The following is a 16,474-nucleotide window of genomic DNA, read 5'->3' as shown; positions in this document are numbered from 1 at the left end:
TTGTGCTGCAAAGAAGCAAGGAGCGAGGGAGGTATATGGACGGGAAGCGCTTCGGTTTTAGTTGCATTAACTTTATACACTGAGAGTTTGCTGAATGTGTCTAGAAGGGTTTGAAGGCTGGGGAGGGAGATGTATGGTTTCGTCAGGGTGAAGAGTATATCGTCGGCAAAAAGAGACAGCTTATACTCCTTCTGTCTCAGGGAGACTCCGCTTACTTTCGGGCTCTCCCCTGAATGGCTGCAGCCAGAGGTTCAAGGCATAGTATAAACAGTAAAGGGGACAACCCTGTCTGGTACCGTTGATGTGTGTAAATAATGGCGATATACAAGATGCCAATTGAACCTGGGATGTGGGAAGAGAATATAGAGCCTGTAGGGCCGATATAAGGGAACCAGAGAAACCAAAACGCTTAAGCGTGGCAAACATGTAAGGCCATCCAAGCCTGTCGAATGCTTTTTGCGCATCTAAGCTCAAGATAATGGCAGGGCGAGATGTTTTGTCGAGCAGGTCTATAAGGTCAATGGTGCGTCTAGTGTTGTCACCCGCCCGTCTTCCCAGGACAAACCCCACCTGATCATTATGGACCAGGGTAGGAATCATAGAGGAGAATCTGCTGGCTAAAATTTTTGTAAAGATCTTATAATCGGAGTTGAGTAAAGCTATGGGTCTATAGTTGTCCGGTAGGGTGGGGGATATGCCCGGCTTCGGGATAACTGTGATATGTGCATGTAAAAACTGGGGGTGGGGTTTAATTCCTTTCTGTAGAGAAGTAAAAAGGTTCAGTAAATGAGGACTCAGGATCGGAAGGAAAGTTTTATAATAGAGATAGGGTAGCCCATCGGGACCCGGGGATTTATGGGAGGGCAGTTCTTTCACAACTGCCGCTAGCTCTTCTGGCATGATAGTTGCATTGAGGGAGTCAACTTGGGATGATGACAACAAGGGTAGTTTTAAAGAGGCACAGAAAGAATCAAAATTCTCCTGAGAAAACAAATATTTGGGATCTGAGGCTAGGCAATTACACGTTTTTGTATAAAATGCACCGAAAACTTTAAACATTGTTAAGGGGCAATGAGTTGGAGTGCCATCTGCCTGAATAAGGAGTTCAGGATAGGAATGAAACGGGCGGGGTTTGAGCTTATTCACCAGCATCCTGTGGGGCTTATTGGCGAACTCATAAAACTTCTGTTTTGCCCAAAGTAGGGCTTTAGAGCATTTATGCATATCTAAGGACTTCAACCGTTCACGTAAAGAGGTCACTGTGCGCAGACGTGTCACTGTAGGAGAAGCCAAGAGCAGACCTTCTGCTTTTCGCAGTTGTGAGATAATGTCTAATCTCTGTGCCGTCGAATCTCGCTTAAGGCGGGAGCCGGCTGAAATACACACGCCTCTGAAAAAAGCCTTATATGCCTCCCATAGGGTGGACACGTCACGCACAGACCCTTCGTTCAGTTGGAAAAATTAGGTTACATTTTGGGATAAATGGGTTTCAGTGACCGGATCGCGTAGGAGAAAGTCATTAAGTCTCCAGTGACAGGTTCTAGGTGTGGAGGAGGAAAGTGTAAGATCAAGTTGAACAGAGGCATGGTCTGACCACGTCATGGGATTTAATTCGGACGCTACTGCAGACGTTAGTAGGGGGGCCGTAACAAAGATATAGTCTAGCCTGGAGTACATTTTGTGAGGGGGAGAGTAAAAAGAAAATTGCCTGTGTGTAGGGTGTTTAATCCTCCAAATATCCAGTAAGTTGTGAGACCTAATGAGTTTGCGAAATGCAGTAGTTTGACGTTCCACTTTAGAGGAGGGGTTAGCGAACAAAGTTTGTCTGTCCCTTCTAGAGGACATGGTCATATTAAAGTCCCCTCCGATAATCATAAAGGGCTGAGCGTATGTGCCCAGGCTCCCAAGGACTTCAGTGAGGAATTGAATCTGACCCGAATTGGGAGCATAAACATTGATCACAGTAAGAGAGTGAGAGAGGTAGTCACAGTCCAGGAGAATGTATCTACCCTGCGGGTCAATAAATTAAGATTTTATCCGCAGCGGACATGATTTTTTTAATCAGGATTGCGACCCTTGCTTTACCAGAGGGGTCAGAAGCCATGAAGGAGATTGGAAAATGTTTGGCAGCAAATTTAAGAGAGCCCCCTGGGCGGAAATGGGTCTCCTGGACTAGGACCACGTCTGCAGCTGAGGATTTGAACTCCTTCAGAGCTAACCAACGCTTGTGAATAGAGTTCAAGCCCTTAACATTGTAAGTAAGGACCCTTAAGGTCATCATTTATAAAATAGCTTTAGCTCAAGGTAACCGTAATAAACAAACATTAGCCAGAAATACCCGTACAAACCAAATAGGTACTGGGCTCCGTGGTGTATCCTTGGGAAGGAAATCAAGTAATAGCATATAACAACAATGCGATTAGAGAGTGAGAAATAATGCGACCAAAACTAGCCAAAAATTAAAAACAGGCCAAAAAAAGGCCTAAAAAAAAGGAAAAACAAACCAAAAAACTGTAGAAAAAGAGCCTAGGGGGTAAAAACCACCCAGGAGTCGACAGCCGTGGAACAGAGGGAGGCACATCAGGGAATCCAGCACATCTGGAACGACCCCCGCCACCTTCCATTAACAGTAAAAAGTAGCAGAGAAATTATACTATAGTCCCAAAGAAAAAAAAATAACCCCCTGAATATGGGTATAAACTCCCTCAATTAGGGAGAACATGGTGACATAAGGGCCGAAGCCGGATCTGACCAGGTGTAAAAAGTGGAAGGTCTCTTCAAGGAGGAAGTCTGGGGAATGGTCTTCGTTGAGGTGTGGAAAAGGGTTTTTGCGCCTTCTGCCGGGCAGGGGTCCAAATCCGGTCTGGAATAGACGTGGGTCTGGGAGTCGTCCGGGGTGGAGTGGGATCTTCGTTAGGTAGCGGCAGTAGACCCAGGTTGCAGATAAATGCTTCACTTACCTGGAGGTCTCTCACGGAGTATTGGATCCCATCTTTAGCCGAAAGGGGAAACCCCATCGATACGGGAACTGGTGGTTCTGTAGGTGCGTAGTCACAGGGCGGAAGCTGCGACGTTTAGCAAGGGTGATTGGAGATAAGTCACTGAAAATTTGAATCTTGGCCCCCTTGAATTTCAGCCGAGATTTATTGCGAGTGGCCACTGTCAAAGCTTCTTTGCTATCGTAGTAATGAAAGCGTACTATGATGCCTCTGGGGCTGGCTCCGGCAGGGGGTTTTGGGGCTAAGGATCTGTGCGCTCTATCCAGTCTCCAGTCTATATCTGGACATTGAAGAGACTGAGTAGATACAGTCTGATCTCACCTTCGCTGACAGCCTCAGGGACCCCGCTGATGCATAGATTTTGACGGCGTTCCTTGTTCTCCAGGTCTTCCTGTTTGGACTGAAGCTGAGAGACAGATTGTTTCAAGACGGCATGGTCTTCCAAAACGTGCACATACTGTATCAAGTCATCGAATTTGGTTTCGAGGACATCTGTCCGTTCACCTATTTGAGCAAGTTCCCCCCCGCAGCTCGTGTGCAAGTTTTCCCATTTCTTTAGAAACATTGCTGGTTAGGTCTTGCAGGAGAACGCGCAATTTGTCGTCCAGTACCTCTACTGTCACGGGGGCAGACATTATGTCTGGATGGTTGCCAGTCGGGTCTGGGGGCTGGCTTGTACTGTTGATTGGGAGGCTACCTGCGCGTATGTGGAAGTACCCGGAGACAGGGACGGGGATGTTGACCTGCTTAGGAAGCGGTCTAGAGTCTGTGAGGGTCACAGATCCGGAGACCGAGGCAGGTGCTTTGGCCCGTAGTTCACCATGAGGCGCTGGGACTAGGTATATATTAGTTACATGCGTCGCCCCCCTTGTGAAGGCAGTAGTTGTACATTGTGGGGGAGCATAGGAAGGTGGCAAAGGTCAATGTAGAATGATTACATGGCTGTCAACTTAGGAGACCCGGAACGTGGCCCCAATATAGATATCAGACCAGATCGGACCAGAGAGGGAGAAGGGCAAAGGAAGGCCTTTGGGTGTATGAGAGTTCCAAGATGGCCGCCGGCTAGGCCGAGATCCCAGTTCCAGAGCGGGGAGGTGGCTGTGGGGCAGTTAAAAATTCCTGCTTGGAATGCCCAATTCCCGCTGTGGCGGAGGATTATGTCTTTTGCCCAGGAATCAGTAACACTGGGGTTGTATGAGACTCAGAAGGGAGACCTTCGGCTGGCCCAGGGTGTAGCAAGATGGCCGCTGGAGCTCACCTGAATGTCTTGTGCACCGATTACCCCTCCGGTAGATTACAAGCTCCCGTCCACGAGCGGGGGTATCCCGCAGGCTGTGTGATGTTGAAACAGCTACTGTCCAGGCAGGATTCCGCCGTCCGGCGGTTGCGGAGATACGGCAGGCCGCAAGATGGCGGCAGCCGGCCTGATGCTGAGTCCGCAGCCGCGGGCCGGTCCGGAGCGTCGCAGCCAGCCAAAAACGGCCCCAGCCCAGGGCGGATGTGTCCTGCAGCGAGGATGGATGGCCCTGGGGTCTTCAAAATGAGCCTCGAGGGAGGATGGCGGTGGATGGTGTAAGGTGCTAGCGGAGCTCCTCTCCAACGCGTCTTCCCTCTTCAGCTTCCGGCCCTAAATGAGAGCTTTGAGTTTTGAAGTTTTCTGTGCACCATCTGCTAAAACATTTCCATACTCTTTGGTAGATATTACGTGTCTCAACCTTCCTGCTTTTCAGCAGTGTTTCTATTAAACTGCTTGAGAACCCTTTTGCTTTTAGCAGCTGCTCCTCAGATACTAGGTGGCTAATTTCCACCTTTCTACCTGGGGACAGTACACTGGGCCCTAGGATAGTAGATCCTCCTGAACTAGAATCAACCAAGGGGGCTCTATGGTGAGTTCTTTGAGCATAGAGAACCACGGTCTCCTGGGCCAGTGAGATGCTATGAGAATTAGTGATGTGTTCTCTGTACGCAATTTTCTTATTACTGCTGGTAGTAACACTGGTGGGGGAAAGGCATAACATCTGCTGAATTCCCACTTCTGTGCCAACGCGTCCACTCCGAGCGCTCTATCCTCTCTTCTCAGAGAATAGAATGCTGGAACTTTCCTTTGAAGAAAATAAGTCTACCTGAGGTATTCCCCATGTTTGTGTAATCTGGTCGAATACCTCTTGTTTTAGAATCCAATCTCCTTCTCTTTCTTCCTGCTGAGGAAATCTGCCACTTTGTTTAAATCCCCTTTTAAGTGGACTGCCGAAAAGGAGAGTATGTTTTTCTCTCCCCATTTCAAGCTTTCTTCTGCTAAAGACCACAGAGCTCGGCTTCTGGTTTCCCTGTCTGCTTATATAGGTGATTACTGACGAGTTGTCTGATCTGATCTGTACATGATGTCCTCTCAACTCTTTATGGAAGGTCTGAAGCGCAAACCATACTGCCTTCAACTCCTTCCAGTTGGACGACCTCATCCTTTCCCCAAGTCCCTTGTGTTATCTGGGAGTCTAAATGTGCTCCCCACCCTATGCCACTTGCGTCTGTGGTTAGAATTCAGGAAATGGGTAGGATCCATAGCCATCCGTTGCTTATATTTTCTGCTCTTCTCCACCACCATAGGGTCTTTTTTACCTTTGCTGGTATTAATACCTGCGTATCCAGCGACTCCTGCCTTTGATCTCATATTTTTAATAGGAACATTTGATCCTGTAGGGATAAAGGTTTCTTTTCAAGTTTGTATACCTAACGTGGTATGAATGGCCCCCAAAAGCTGGTCTACCTTGTCTAAAGAGTTTGTATTGCAAGGGTTTTCTGGAATCCCCTTCCAGTGCCTCACCCTCTGACTCTTGGGAGCCAGACGCTGCGCTGTCAGGCTCATCTTCTGCCTCCTCCCTAGGGGCTACTGAAGAATTTGCACTAGTGGAGGGTAGGGCTTGTGTCTTTGGTAGTGCTGGTTGTACTGAAGGAGGAGCAGTGTGCAGCTGTGGGATCAGAAACCCTTGAAAGAAGGTTTTAAATGATTCAAAAGGTACTGGATAGTTCTTTGACAGACACTGCTAAATCACTGCCCTGCTCAGTGGAATGTTCTTGCACTGATTTATTAATACATTCCTTACACAATGCTTTCCCCCAGGAATCTTTAAGTGTGTTTTTACAAGAAGGGCACCTCCTGTTTGAGTTGTGAGAGGGCCTGGTTTAATCTGTTTTCTGAAAGACAAAGAAAATCCTGCATTAATACGACCGTAACCTTCCCTGCAAAATTGCAGGTGCACAGTGCCTTTCATGTGGGCTTACCGCACCAAGGGCCCCATGAACCACCCTCTGACACTGAAGGGACCTTGCCTACCTCCCTTTTCCATGTACCCTTGAGGGGTGGGGGGGTGGGGGGGGGGGGTGGGTTAGGGCAGGGGAGCTCCACCCAAGGTTCCCCTTACCTTGATATGGCTAGAGCTGGTCTCTGCTGGAGCAGTCTGGTCCCTTCTTTCTGCGTGTCATCACCGGAGCCTCCGCTGTCTCTACAGCATATGTGGCTCCTCTCCATGATTCGCAGCTGGAAACCGGAAGCTGCGAACCTGGAAGTACACGCCACCTTTGCCAGACGTGACGTCACCCGCCACGGCCGTTCCCAATACTCAGCGTGATTTGCACTGAGTGCTACACGCTGCTGGGGGTATGAGACAGCCAGCCATGTACCTCCTTGCTCCATGCTCGGAGCTGAACAGGAGCCCCCCTGACCTCCATCTGCACTCAGGGATGCGGGTGTGAAATTTTTTACAGGTCAGTCTGTTTTCTGGTTTGCCCAAGGAGCCTCTGCTACTTTTAAAGGACATTTTGCATGAGCCTCCTGACTTGGTTCCCTGGTGTTTCCCTCCTGGAGGAAACACAAGTAACCGAGGAGCCAGCAGGGGAGGAGGAAATTTATGGAAGGCTCGCGCAGGTGTTTCCTACAGAGGGGAGGAGCCAAGGTCTCTCAGGTGGCTGTCCTGAAAGATTAGGGGAAAAATATATTCAAATAATTTAATAGATTAACCACATGCTGACCGGGCATGCAGCCGAAAGACGGCTACAGAGCGGTCGGCTTATTCTGGGTGGACATCCATGGGATGTCCTCACAGAATCTTGCTCCCACGTGACCCCTGGGGCGCGCACCCGGGAACATCCATGACCGCTGGGTCCAGAGGACCCGGCGCATCATGGTAAACGGCAGCAGATAGCGGCCGTTTACCACGTGATTGCTCCGTCAAATGACTGAGCGATCACTTGTAAACAAACCAGCATCACGTCATGACGCCGATTCCTCCCTCCCCTCTCTGTACCGATCGGTACAGTGAGAGGGGAGAGATGGCAGCAGAGCTGTGGGCTGGATGCGTAGTGCCCACAGCGCTGCTCTATGCCAATACTCTGCATCGCTGTGCAATACTCTGCTAACACTGTGTAATACTCTGCCAACACTCTGGCAATAAATTTTAACAGAAAGAATTTTTTTTTTTGTACCAAATTTTCTGTCTTTTTTGATTTATAGCCCAAAAAAAACAGCAGTGATTAAATACCACCAAAAGAAAGCTCTATTTGTGTGAAAAAAAGGACAAACATTTCATATGGGTACAGTGTTGCATGACTGAGTAATTGTCAAAGTGTGAGAGCACCAAAAGCTGAAAATTGGTCTTTTTAGGAATGGGGTTTAAGTGCCCAGTGGTCAAATATATAAACAATCAAGCGTGAAATGCCCACAACTAATATTGTGTAAATAAAGAGTGAATAAAATATCAATGAAAATTAATAAAAATATATATCTTGAGTGATAATAAAAAAGTTCAAATATTAGTCCAAATAATAAGTGAATGTGATGAATTCATGCAATCTTCCATCACCAATAAGAGTTGACCACCATAAAGAATGCACGCTTACCAGAGGCAAGCATCAACCAGCTTGCAATCAACACCCGACAGGGTCCCAATGGCAGATCTCGTGTCAACAATTCAAAGGACAGTAGGTCAGGGATACACACCCCCAATCGTAAGACAATGGTCACTCAGAAAGAAAAGCAAAAGGGACTTCCCATAGTGTCAGCACATCCCCCAGAAGACATCATCCTATGACGAAATGCGCATTGGGTGGCTAGAACGTGCTGGCGCGAGCACGTTGGGATCCTGAGCGAACGGCAGCTGCTTGCCGGCCGGTATACATGCTGTTCTTATCTTGTGTTTGTAAGTGTTTTTATTCATTATACATATTTTTATAATATTATACATTAAAGAGGTTTATCAGGTTTACACTATGGGAAGTCCCTTTTGCTTTTCTTTCTGAGTGACTATTGTCTTACAGTTAGGAGTCTCCTCGGCTAACTATTGGGGGTGTGTCCCCCTGACCTGCTGTCCTTTGAATTGTTAACAAGGGATCTGCCATTGGGACCCTGTTGGGTGTTGATTGCAAGCTGGTTGATGCTTGCCTCTGGTAAGCGTGCATTCTTTATGGCGGTCATCACTTATTGGTGACGGAAGATTGCATGAATTCATCACATTCACTTATTATTTGGACTAATATTTGAACTTTTTTATTATCACTCAAGTTATACAGTATTAATTTTCATTGATATTTTATTCAATCTTTATGTATTTACACAATATTGGTTGTGGGCATTTCACACTTGATTGTTTATATATTTACTTAATCTATTCAATTATTTGAATATATATTTTTTTCTTCTGGTTTAACAACAAGGGTTATCGCTGTCAGCATAGCTACCTTTTCTTATTTCACTGTGTTTTTGTGTGCATCACACATAGTAGCTTGCTGCTATATTTTTTTACTTTATTAGTTAGGTAGGAGTGCAGTATTTTTTCCTTTTTTCACCAGTTTGACACTCCTGCTCTAGGGTATCTGCTTTTTCAGAAAATATATAATATTTGTGGGTTTTGTGTAATCTTAAAGCCCAAAATAATTTTACCGTGTGCAAAAACAACCAAACAAAAAAAAAAAAAAAAAATCGGCTCTGGAAGCAAAAAAGAGTTAATAGGAGTAGGCTACACAAAGTTGAAATACATTGTGCAAAGGAGAAAATTATTACATTTTGACCGTAGATACACTTACCTCTTGAACTAATGGCTGCTGAAATAGTGGAATTAGGGGATTTGTCCGAGGGATGTCAATGTGAATCTAAAATTATAAAAGTAAAATTAAACAAAAAGTCTTTAAAACCTGACGTTCACACGCTGAGGTCATTAAAGTGGTTCATTCAAGCAGCTCAGATACACCTGCCCTTTACTCCAAGCAGTGACTTGGTAGCCATTCTAATGTGTAACAGCAAGTGCTTTGGGAGAGGAAAATATGGTTAGCTGAGCTGCCTGAGAGAATAACTTAACATTATTGCATAAAGAGACTATCATATTGCATTAAAAGCAAAGTGAGAACCTTCCAACCAATTTACATTTACCTTAACAGCATTCCTCCACCACTCTTTCCTCCACAGGTCCCTCTTCAAAAATACACAATAATTCTGGGTATAAAAAAAGCACATAACCTAATTTACGATACAGTGCTCGGTCCGAGTGGCCAATCGCTAGGCCGAGCACTGTCACATAAAGGATAAAGGAGAAGAATCTCCATCATGTATCAAGGCTAAACCTGGGTGGCCAAATTCAAATATAAAAAAGCATATTAAGGGGAAAAAAAATAAATAAAATATATATATATATATATATATATATATATATATATATATATATATATATACACATACATACATACATACATACATACACACATATACATATATATACACATATATACACACACACCGTAAATATTCCAGCACAGAAGATGCAGAGGAGAGTAAAAAGAATCCCAAAAATGTTTTTACATATAATAGTAAAAAAAGCAAAGTCAGAGCATATTGGCCCCTTAAAGGCTGATCAAAGGAAGTTAGTTACTAGTGACAACCAGAAGGCAACTGTATTAAATTCATTTTTCGCCTCAGTTTTTACCATGGAAAAAGACGCATAACAAACAAGATGATATCCTGCATCTGCCTGAGCTATAGGCTGCATTGAAGAATCCAAAAATGCAGTATTAGCTTCGCCACCTGTAGCGAACTGACAGCCTGTGCTTGAAGGAAACGCTATTAAAGGCCCTTCCCCTTCACAGACAATGATGGTTGGAAACAGAGCCTCCGATGCCTGAAAGGGATTAATGCCCCTGCATCATCTGGTCAAACAGGAACACAGACAGGCCACAAACCCAAACCCAGCTACTGAGTGAGCCCCCTCCAAAAAGTCTCATATAGTGCACGCACTCAGACACTTAGACTGGGAACTCCCACTGCCTGTGCCAGACCCTGTCTAGGGAGTATGCCACTTCCAGACATGGCCTTCCCTAGGCACAGGAGAAAGTGACCCAAACTAGCTCCTTCCCATACTGAGGAATGGTTTTGGAGGGCAATTTAGCAGAAAAACCTACTAGCTGCTCCCACTGGAGCCAGGAAGGTAAGGTGTGGGTCTAAGAAAAGGATAGCCAGAAGGACAGAGGTTTTCCTCACCCAGGTTCCGGGTGATGCATCTCCTCCATCCAGGGGTAACAAAAACTGACCAGTTAAGCAAAGGGACTTCCTTTTAAAGTGTACCGTGACGCGTTTCCTGTTCCTCTTGGAGGAGATGCTATATCTTATGGGATGTCCTGGAAGACGATTTGGGAAATGTGAATATATATATCTGACAATTTATTTTAAAATGGGAGAAAAGATTTTCACTGACACTGCATATATGTGGTATGTTGTCATCAGGGGTGCCACTTGAAAGCACCTCTGATGAACAGAGATGGCACTCTGGGTAAAAAAGGTTGCTGTCAAGAACCGTCTCACCAGCTTTGCTGGTGTTATGAGGACTGTTTGTTGCAGTTTGTCCCCTTCTGCACCAAAGGAACCAGATTTCATCAAAAGCTTAAAGCATTTTTTTTTTTTTTGGGTTAACAAAAACAGAGTCCTGTTCCCTTAACGCAGGTTATACAGCACAGTGCTTGTCATTTGGCCACCTGTAACATCTAAAAGACCTGGCTAATTCTGTCTGGTTATGCCCTCCCCTCTGCAAACTGGCCACGATAATCAGGGTTGCTAAGCCCTGACACCATGGTCCATTAATGTGATTCCGTCATCTGCGGCCCTGCTCTCTTGTGTCAGTCTGTCTCTTCTGCCCCCCCTCCCCTCACTACTTGTCTGCTCGTAGCAGTACCAGGAGCGGAGCTCGTATAGTTACAGACTGGAAGATTTTTTACATAACACAGGCACAGGGACACTATTCACTATGGCACAGAGGGCATAAGACAAAATGTATTGCAGTGGGTTAACAAGCACTTTAAAGTATAACTATAGGTCAACCTTTTTTCTAGTTTTGGATGGAGTGGAGATTTTAGTATTTTACATATTTTTATTGCTGTCTGTGCCCCCATAAGGGAGAATCAACCTCTCCATTTGTCATGTTTACAGTTCTAATTGCTTTTACTACATAAAGGAAAATTCCCCCCCCCCCCCCCCTCCAAAAAAAAAAAACCTCACCACTTCCTATGGGCAGTCCCCCCTCACGGCATACGTCACTAGTTCATAAAATAGCAGTGACAGAAGTAAAAACAGTGGGCGCTGTGTCCATCAATGAACTCAGAGAAAAGGATTTTACAGAGAGCACAAAAATCCTTGTTCTCTCTTGCGTTAACTGATGGACAGCAACTCTCCTCTTGATATCCATAACAGACAGGGATGTCCCAAAGCAGTGGCAAAAAAACAAGGGGTGGACAAAAAAGAAGCAATCAGGCAACAGGCTAATGCCAGAATTGCCCCAAAGGGGCCCATGAAAACCTCATACAGCAACCTACAAAACTTTGCAGCCAAAGCTACCATCAAGGATGCCAAAACATCAACTTTTTAGACCTTTGCAACAGTGTGCATGGAAGACCAGGTTGCTACCTTGCAAACTTGAGACAGACACCTGATGTTCAAACACCCAGGAGGCACTAATCGCTTTGATGGAATGTGCCATCACAAGGAAGGGGGGGCCCTTTAACCACTTGACCTCCTGAAGATTTAGCCCCCTTCACGACCAAGCCATGACAGCGTTATTTTAACGGACAATTGCACAGTCATGAGATGCTGTATCCAAATAAATTTGATGTCCCCTTTTCCCCCACAAATAGAGAGTTCTTTTGGTGGTATACGATCACCTCTGTGTTTATTTTTTGCACTATAACCACTTCCCAACCGGCGCACGCTGATGTACGTCGGCAGAATGGCACAGACAGGCAAATGGGCGTACAGGTGTGTCCATTTAAATTCGCCGCCGTACCATCGCTTGCGCGCCGCAGGCGTGCGCCGGCCAGACCTCCGCGAGTCCCACGGACTCGATCACCGCGGTTATACTCACGATCACCTCACTGGGAGGAAGAACAGGGAGATGCTAATGTAAACAAGTATTTCCCCATTCTGCCTAGTAACAGTGTCACGGATCTCTGCTCCCAGTGATCGGAGCAGAGATCAGTGACGTTTCACACACAGCCACACCCCCACACAGTTAGAAACACGCCCCAGGACACACTTCACCCCTACACTGCCCCCTAGTGGTTAAACCCTTCACTGCCAGTGTCACACATTAATCGGTGCATTTGTATAGCACTGATTGCTATATAAATGACAATGGTCCCAAAAATGTGTAAAAAATGTCCGATATGTCCTCCATAATGTCGCAGTCCCGATAAAAATCGCTGAGCGCCACCATTACTAGTAAAAAAAATATATATATTAAAAATGCCATAAAACTATCCCCTATTTTGTAAACCCTATAACTTTTGTGGAAACTAATCAAACGCTTATTGCAGGTTTTTTTTTTTACCAAAAATATGTAGAATACATATCAGCCTAAACTGAGGGGAAAAAACTAAAAAAATGTATACATTTTTTGGGGATATTATAGCAAAACGTAAAAAATAATGCGTTTTTTTTCAACATTGTCGCTCTTTTTGTTTATAGCGCAAAAAAATAGGATTTTTAAAACAGCTTACCTGTAAAATCCTTTTCTTTGATGTACATCAGGCAGGGCCACAACGCAAAAAATAATTTTATATTTCAAACCGCTGAAACTTTGGCACATGGCAATATGCAACTTCCCTCTTTGCAGGATGGACACAGCCGATCGAATTATGAAAGGACCGGATGTTTAAGTGCTGATTCAGATCTTCGAGATTCTTACCTCTGGTTCTGGAACCTTAAAAGGTTTGAGCCAAAAAAACCCTGTTCCACTAAGGGAACCTTCTGATATCACTGACTGGGATAACAGCTGATCCAGAGGCCAGAGAGAAACTTTTTTTCTCTGGACCCTTAGGAACATCCTTCGAGGAGACGGACCTAAACCCCGGACCCTCAGATCAAAAGCCGACTGAGCCAGCCGGGCTCTCGGAACTCTAGTCGTAACCTAGGGAAAAAAAAATGCAGAAATCCCTCTGCCCTTGACACTGTTCCTGCCTGATCCTGAGAATCGCAGGACCTTTCCCCTCACCCAAACGAGTGGGGGTGCTCCTTCATGAGAAGGCTTTAAGCATTCTGCTTTCAAGAACCTGGTGCTGCCCTTGGGGACTCTTGAACCTGACGACTGAGACCGTCGAGACTGCCTAGAGGCAGTTGCCCCAGGCATAGGAGAGGCAGCACGATAAAAAGAAGAAAGGTTTGAACCTCCTTTTACTGGTAAAGAGAGCTTTACCCTTTTGGATGTACTTATCCACTTTAAATAGCCATACCCCAGGAAGGGAAAGAAACTGGCTAAGAGCTTTCACGTGGTGCTTTGGCTGATTAATATTTCAGCCACAGAATTCTGTGAGAATGCACTAGTCCAAGCATAAGCCATGAGGCTTAAACGATAGTCTTTCATAGCATCTACTGTGAGACAGTGTGCCAGATACACCAGCCCATTGCCGGGCCTGCTAATCAGGCAGAATCTCAGGTATCTCCACAAACTTCCTTAACCAAAATGGTGGAGCAGACGTTAAAGGACTTCACCAATTGCAGCAAGAACTGCAAGAGACATCTTGTCTTTAAAAGAAAGTTCCAACTTTAATTAGCTGGATCCTTAAACATCAGTGCATTATCCACTGGACATGTGAGACTCTGCTCACTGAGGTGATTGCAGCATTAATTTCTGGAACTCCCCAGTTCTTCATAGAAATGTTCCTATTCAGAATACATAAGCTATGCATTAATAGGAAAAACACATCCCCAGGTGGGAGAGGTTCAAATGAACCTTATTAGGAGGTTGATACCTCAAGAGCCTGTGCTGCAGGCAACAAAAGGGTTAAGGGAGTAGACAAGCACCTGACTTGTGAGGCTACTCCCTCCCTGTTAGGATCCTCTGAAGAGGAAAAATAAGTATCTCCCAATATTTGGGAAGATCTAACTGATCTCCAGCCTCCTGTACCTCAACAAAAGGGCCCTGAGGACTAGATGGGAATCTGCTATGTTTAGTCCTACTATGGAGAGACATCATAGCATAAATCTTTCAAATTTTTAAATGGTAGAAGAAAAAAAATCTGTTTGTATGATATATACAGGGACTGAAGTGTTCTACGATTGACAGCTTAATCTGACTAACCGTATCCCTCTCAGGGGAGGATGACATTCTTTTGGAAAGGGTTTTTAGTTTGTTGTGTAACCATTGACCCCTTAAAACCTTTAGGAGTTCCTGGTCCCTTTGCCACTCATAGCTTACAGCACAAAGCAGGGGCACTACCAGCAAAATAATGTAAACTTGCTAGGCTATAGTACAGCACAATAGCGATCAATCCTAGCTTCTTACAGTACAATGTGTCAAAAGGCAAATGCCTGTGTCACCAACCTGATCCAGCCAACCTCTCTGCTCTGTCCCTCCACCGCCAGGCAACAGCTTCAATCACAGCACTTTAAAGACTTCCTGGACGTGTGGCCGGCGTCTGACGCCGTTAGCCATGACCCCCACGCGGAATACAGCCCCCTCTTCCTTTTTCAAAAGGAGAGCATTTTCACGCGTGAGTGGCATTTGAAGCATGGTGGGGGGGGGGGGGGTTAAATCCTCCGCTTTTTGAACAGCCGCGGTCTGCCCTTTTTTTTAAACTTTTTTTTTTTCAAAAAAAAAAAAAACAAGGCAGATGCTCTGACATGTCCCTGGAGAGGAAAAACGCCAATTTGGGGGTGCAGGAAGAGATCAGACACCCCTGATCTCTTACCTTATCCTCGCAGCAGGGTTTTATCAGAGATAAAAACCCAATCTTCACCTTTCATGGTAGGCTCCGAGACCTTAAAGGAAACCTTCAGGAACCAGGCAACCCACAATCCTGGACCTGCGACAGCACCCTGCCAGTAAAACTTTATGGCCTTACTACCAAAAAGTACTGGACCCCATGGCCCAGCTCGCAAAGAGAAGCATTCGCAAGCAAAACCGTGTTTCTTCAGATCACGAGGCCCGGGTACCATTCATTTAGCCCATTACAAAGACATCAGAACAAATCCGGTCAGCATAGCTGGCTCTCATCAAGGATTACTGCCTGTGGAGCTCAGTATAGTACATCTTTACTCGTGTCCAACACCTTAGACACTGGCGGAAAAACTGAGGACTACCAGTAATGGGAGGGGTTATATAGGGGAAGTACATGCCTTAGGGGCATGCCAGTGTCCAGCCCCTGTTGGTCCGATATTTAACCCACATAGTAATTACTATGGCTCTGTGTCCCCTGATGTAAGAAAATAAATAAAAACTGCAGGGGTGATCAAATACCACCAAAAGAAAGCTCTATTTGTGGGAAAAAAAGGACATCAATTTTGTTTGGGAGCCACGTCACACGATCACACAATTGTCAGTTAAAGTGACGCAGTTTGCGAATTGCAAACAGTGCTCTGGTCTTAAGCCAGCAAAACGGTCCGGGGCTTAAGTGGTTAGTCAAAGGTCTCATCCTCATCTGTTGTCCCATTGTGTTAGAATATTGAATGAGTTCCTATGTACTATACTTAACAAAATAAACTCTAATGAAAACATATGCATACAATATGCTAAACGGAAATCTATAAAAAATAAAAATGGAGTCACCAGTGGTCAGCAAATAGAACACCACCCAGATTATAATTCATAGCTGGATGCAGAAATCATCTTAATTTGTTAGGGTGTGTGCATAAACCACATATAATGGCGAGATCATCCATCTCGCAAATACAAAAAAAAAAAAAAAAAAAAAAAAAAAAAAAAAAAGGACGGTGGTTATTCTACACCGATTAAGGTAAACCTATCAGGAGACAACAGACTTACTTGGGCCACAGTGACACCCAAGGGTCAACAAAAAATAGGAAATGAATATAATTAAATGAAAAACTCCATTAACCTCTTGCCGACCAGCCACCATCATTATACTGCGGCAGGTTGGCTCCCCTGCGCAAACCACCATAGGTGTACGTCGGCCCCTTTAACAGCTATAGGGGGCACGCACGCGATCACTCC

At 45.3% G+C, this 16,474-nt stretch overlaps 1 protein-coding gene across 2 annotated transcripts in view; it reads right to left on the bottom strand.

Annotated features, from left to right (window-relative positions):
• The window catches only part of TBC1D22B (TBC1 domain family member 22B), a 496,720-nt gene that overhangs the window by 277,202 nt on the left and 203,044 nt on the right, over positions 1-16,474 (bottom strand). For both annotated transcript variants that reach the window (XM_077467354.1, XM_077467355.1), the window contains exon 5: positions 9,075-9,140. In XM_077467354.1, coding sequence (XP_077323480.1) covers positions 9,075-9,140 — 66 coding nt within the window. The remainder of the gene's footprint in view (positions 1-9,074; positions 9,141-16,474) is intronic.

Source organism: Lithobates pipiens, unplaced genomic scaffold, assembly GCF_037356315.1.
Source record: "Lithobates pipiens isolate NorthernLeopardFrog02 unplaced genomic scaffold, aLitPip1_a1.2 Scaffold_52, whole genome shotgun sequence".
Taxonomy (NCBI): domain Eukaryota; kingdom Metazoa; phylum Chordata; class Amphibia; order Anura; family Ranidae; genus Lithobates; species Lithobates pipiens.
Note: the sequence above shows the minus strand (reverse complement) of the source record. Positions and strands in the feature narration are given on the sequence as shown.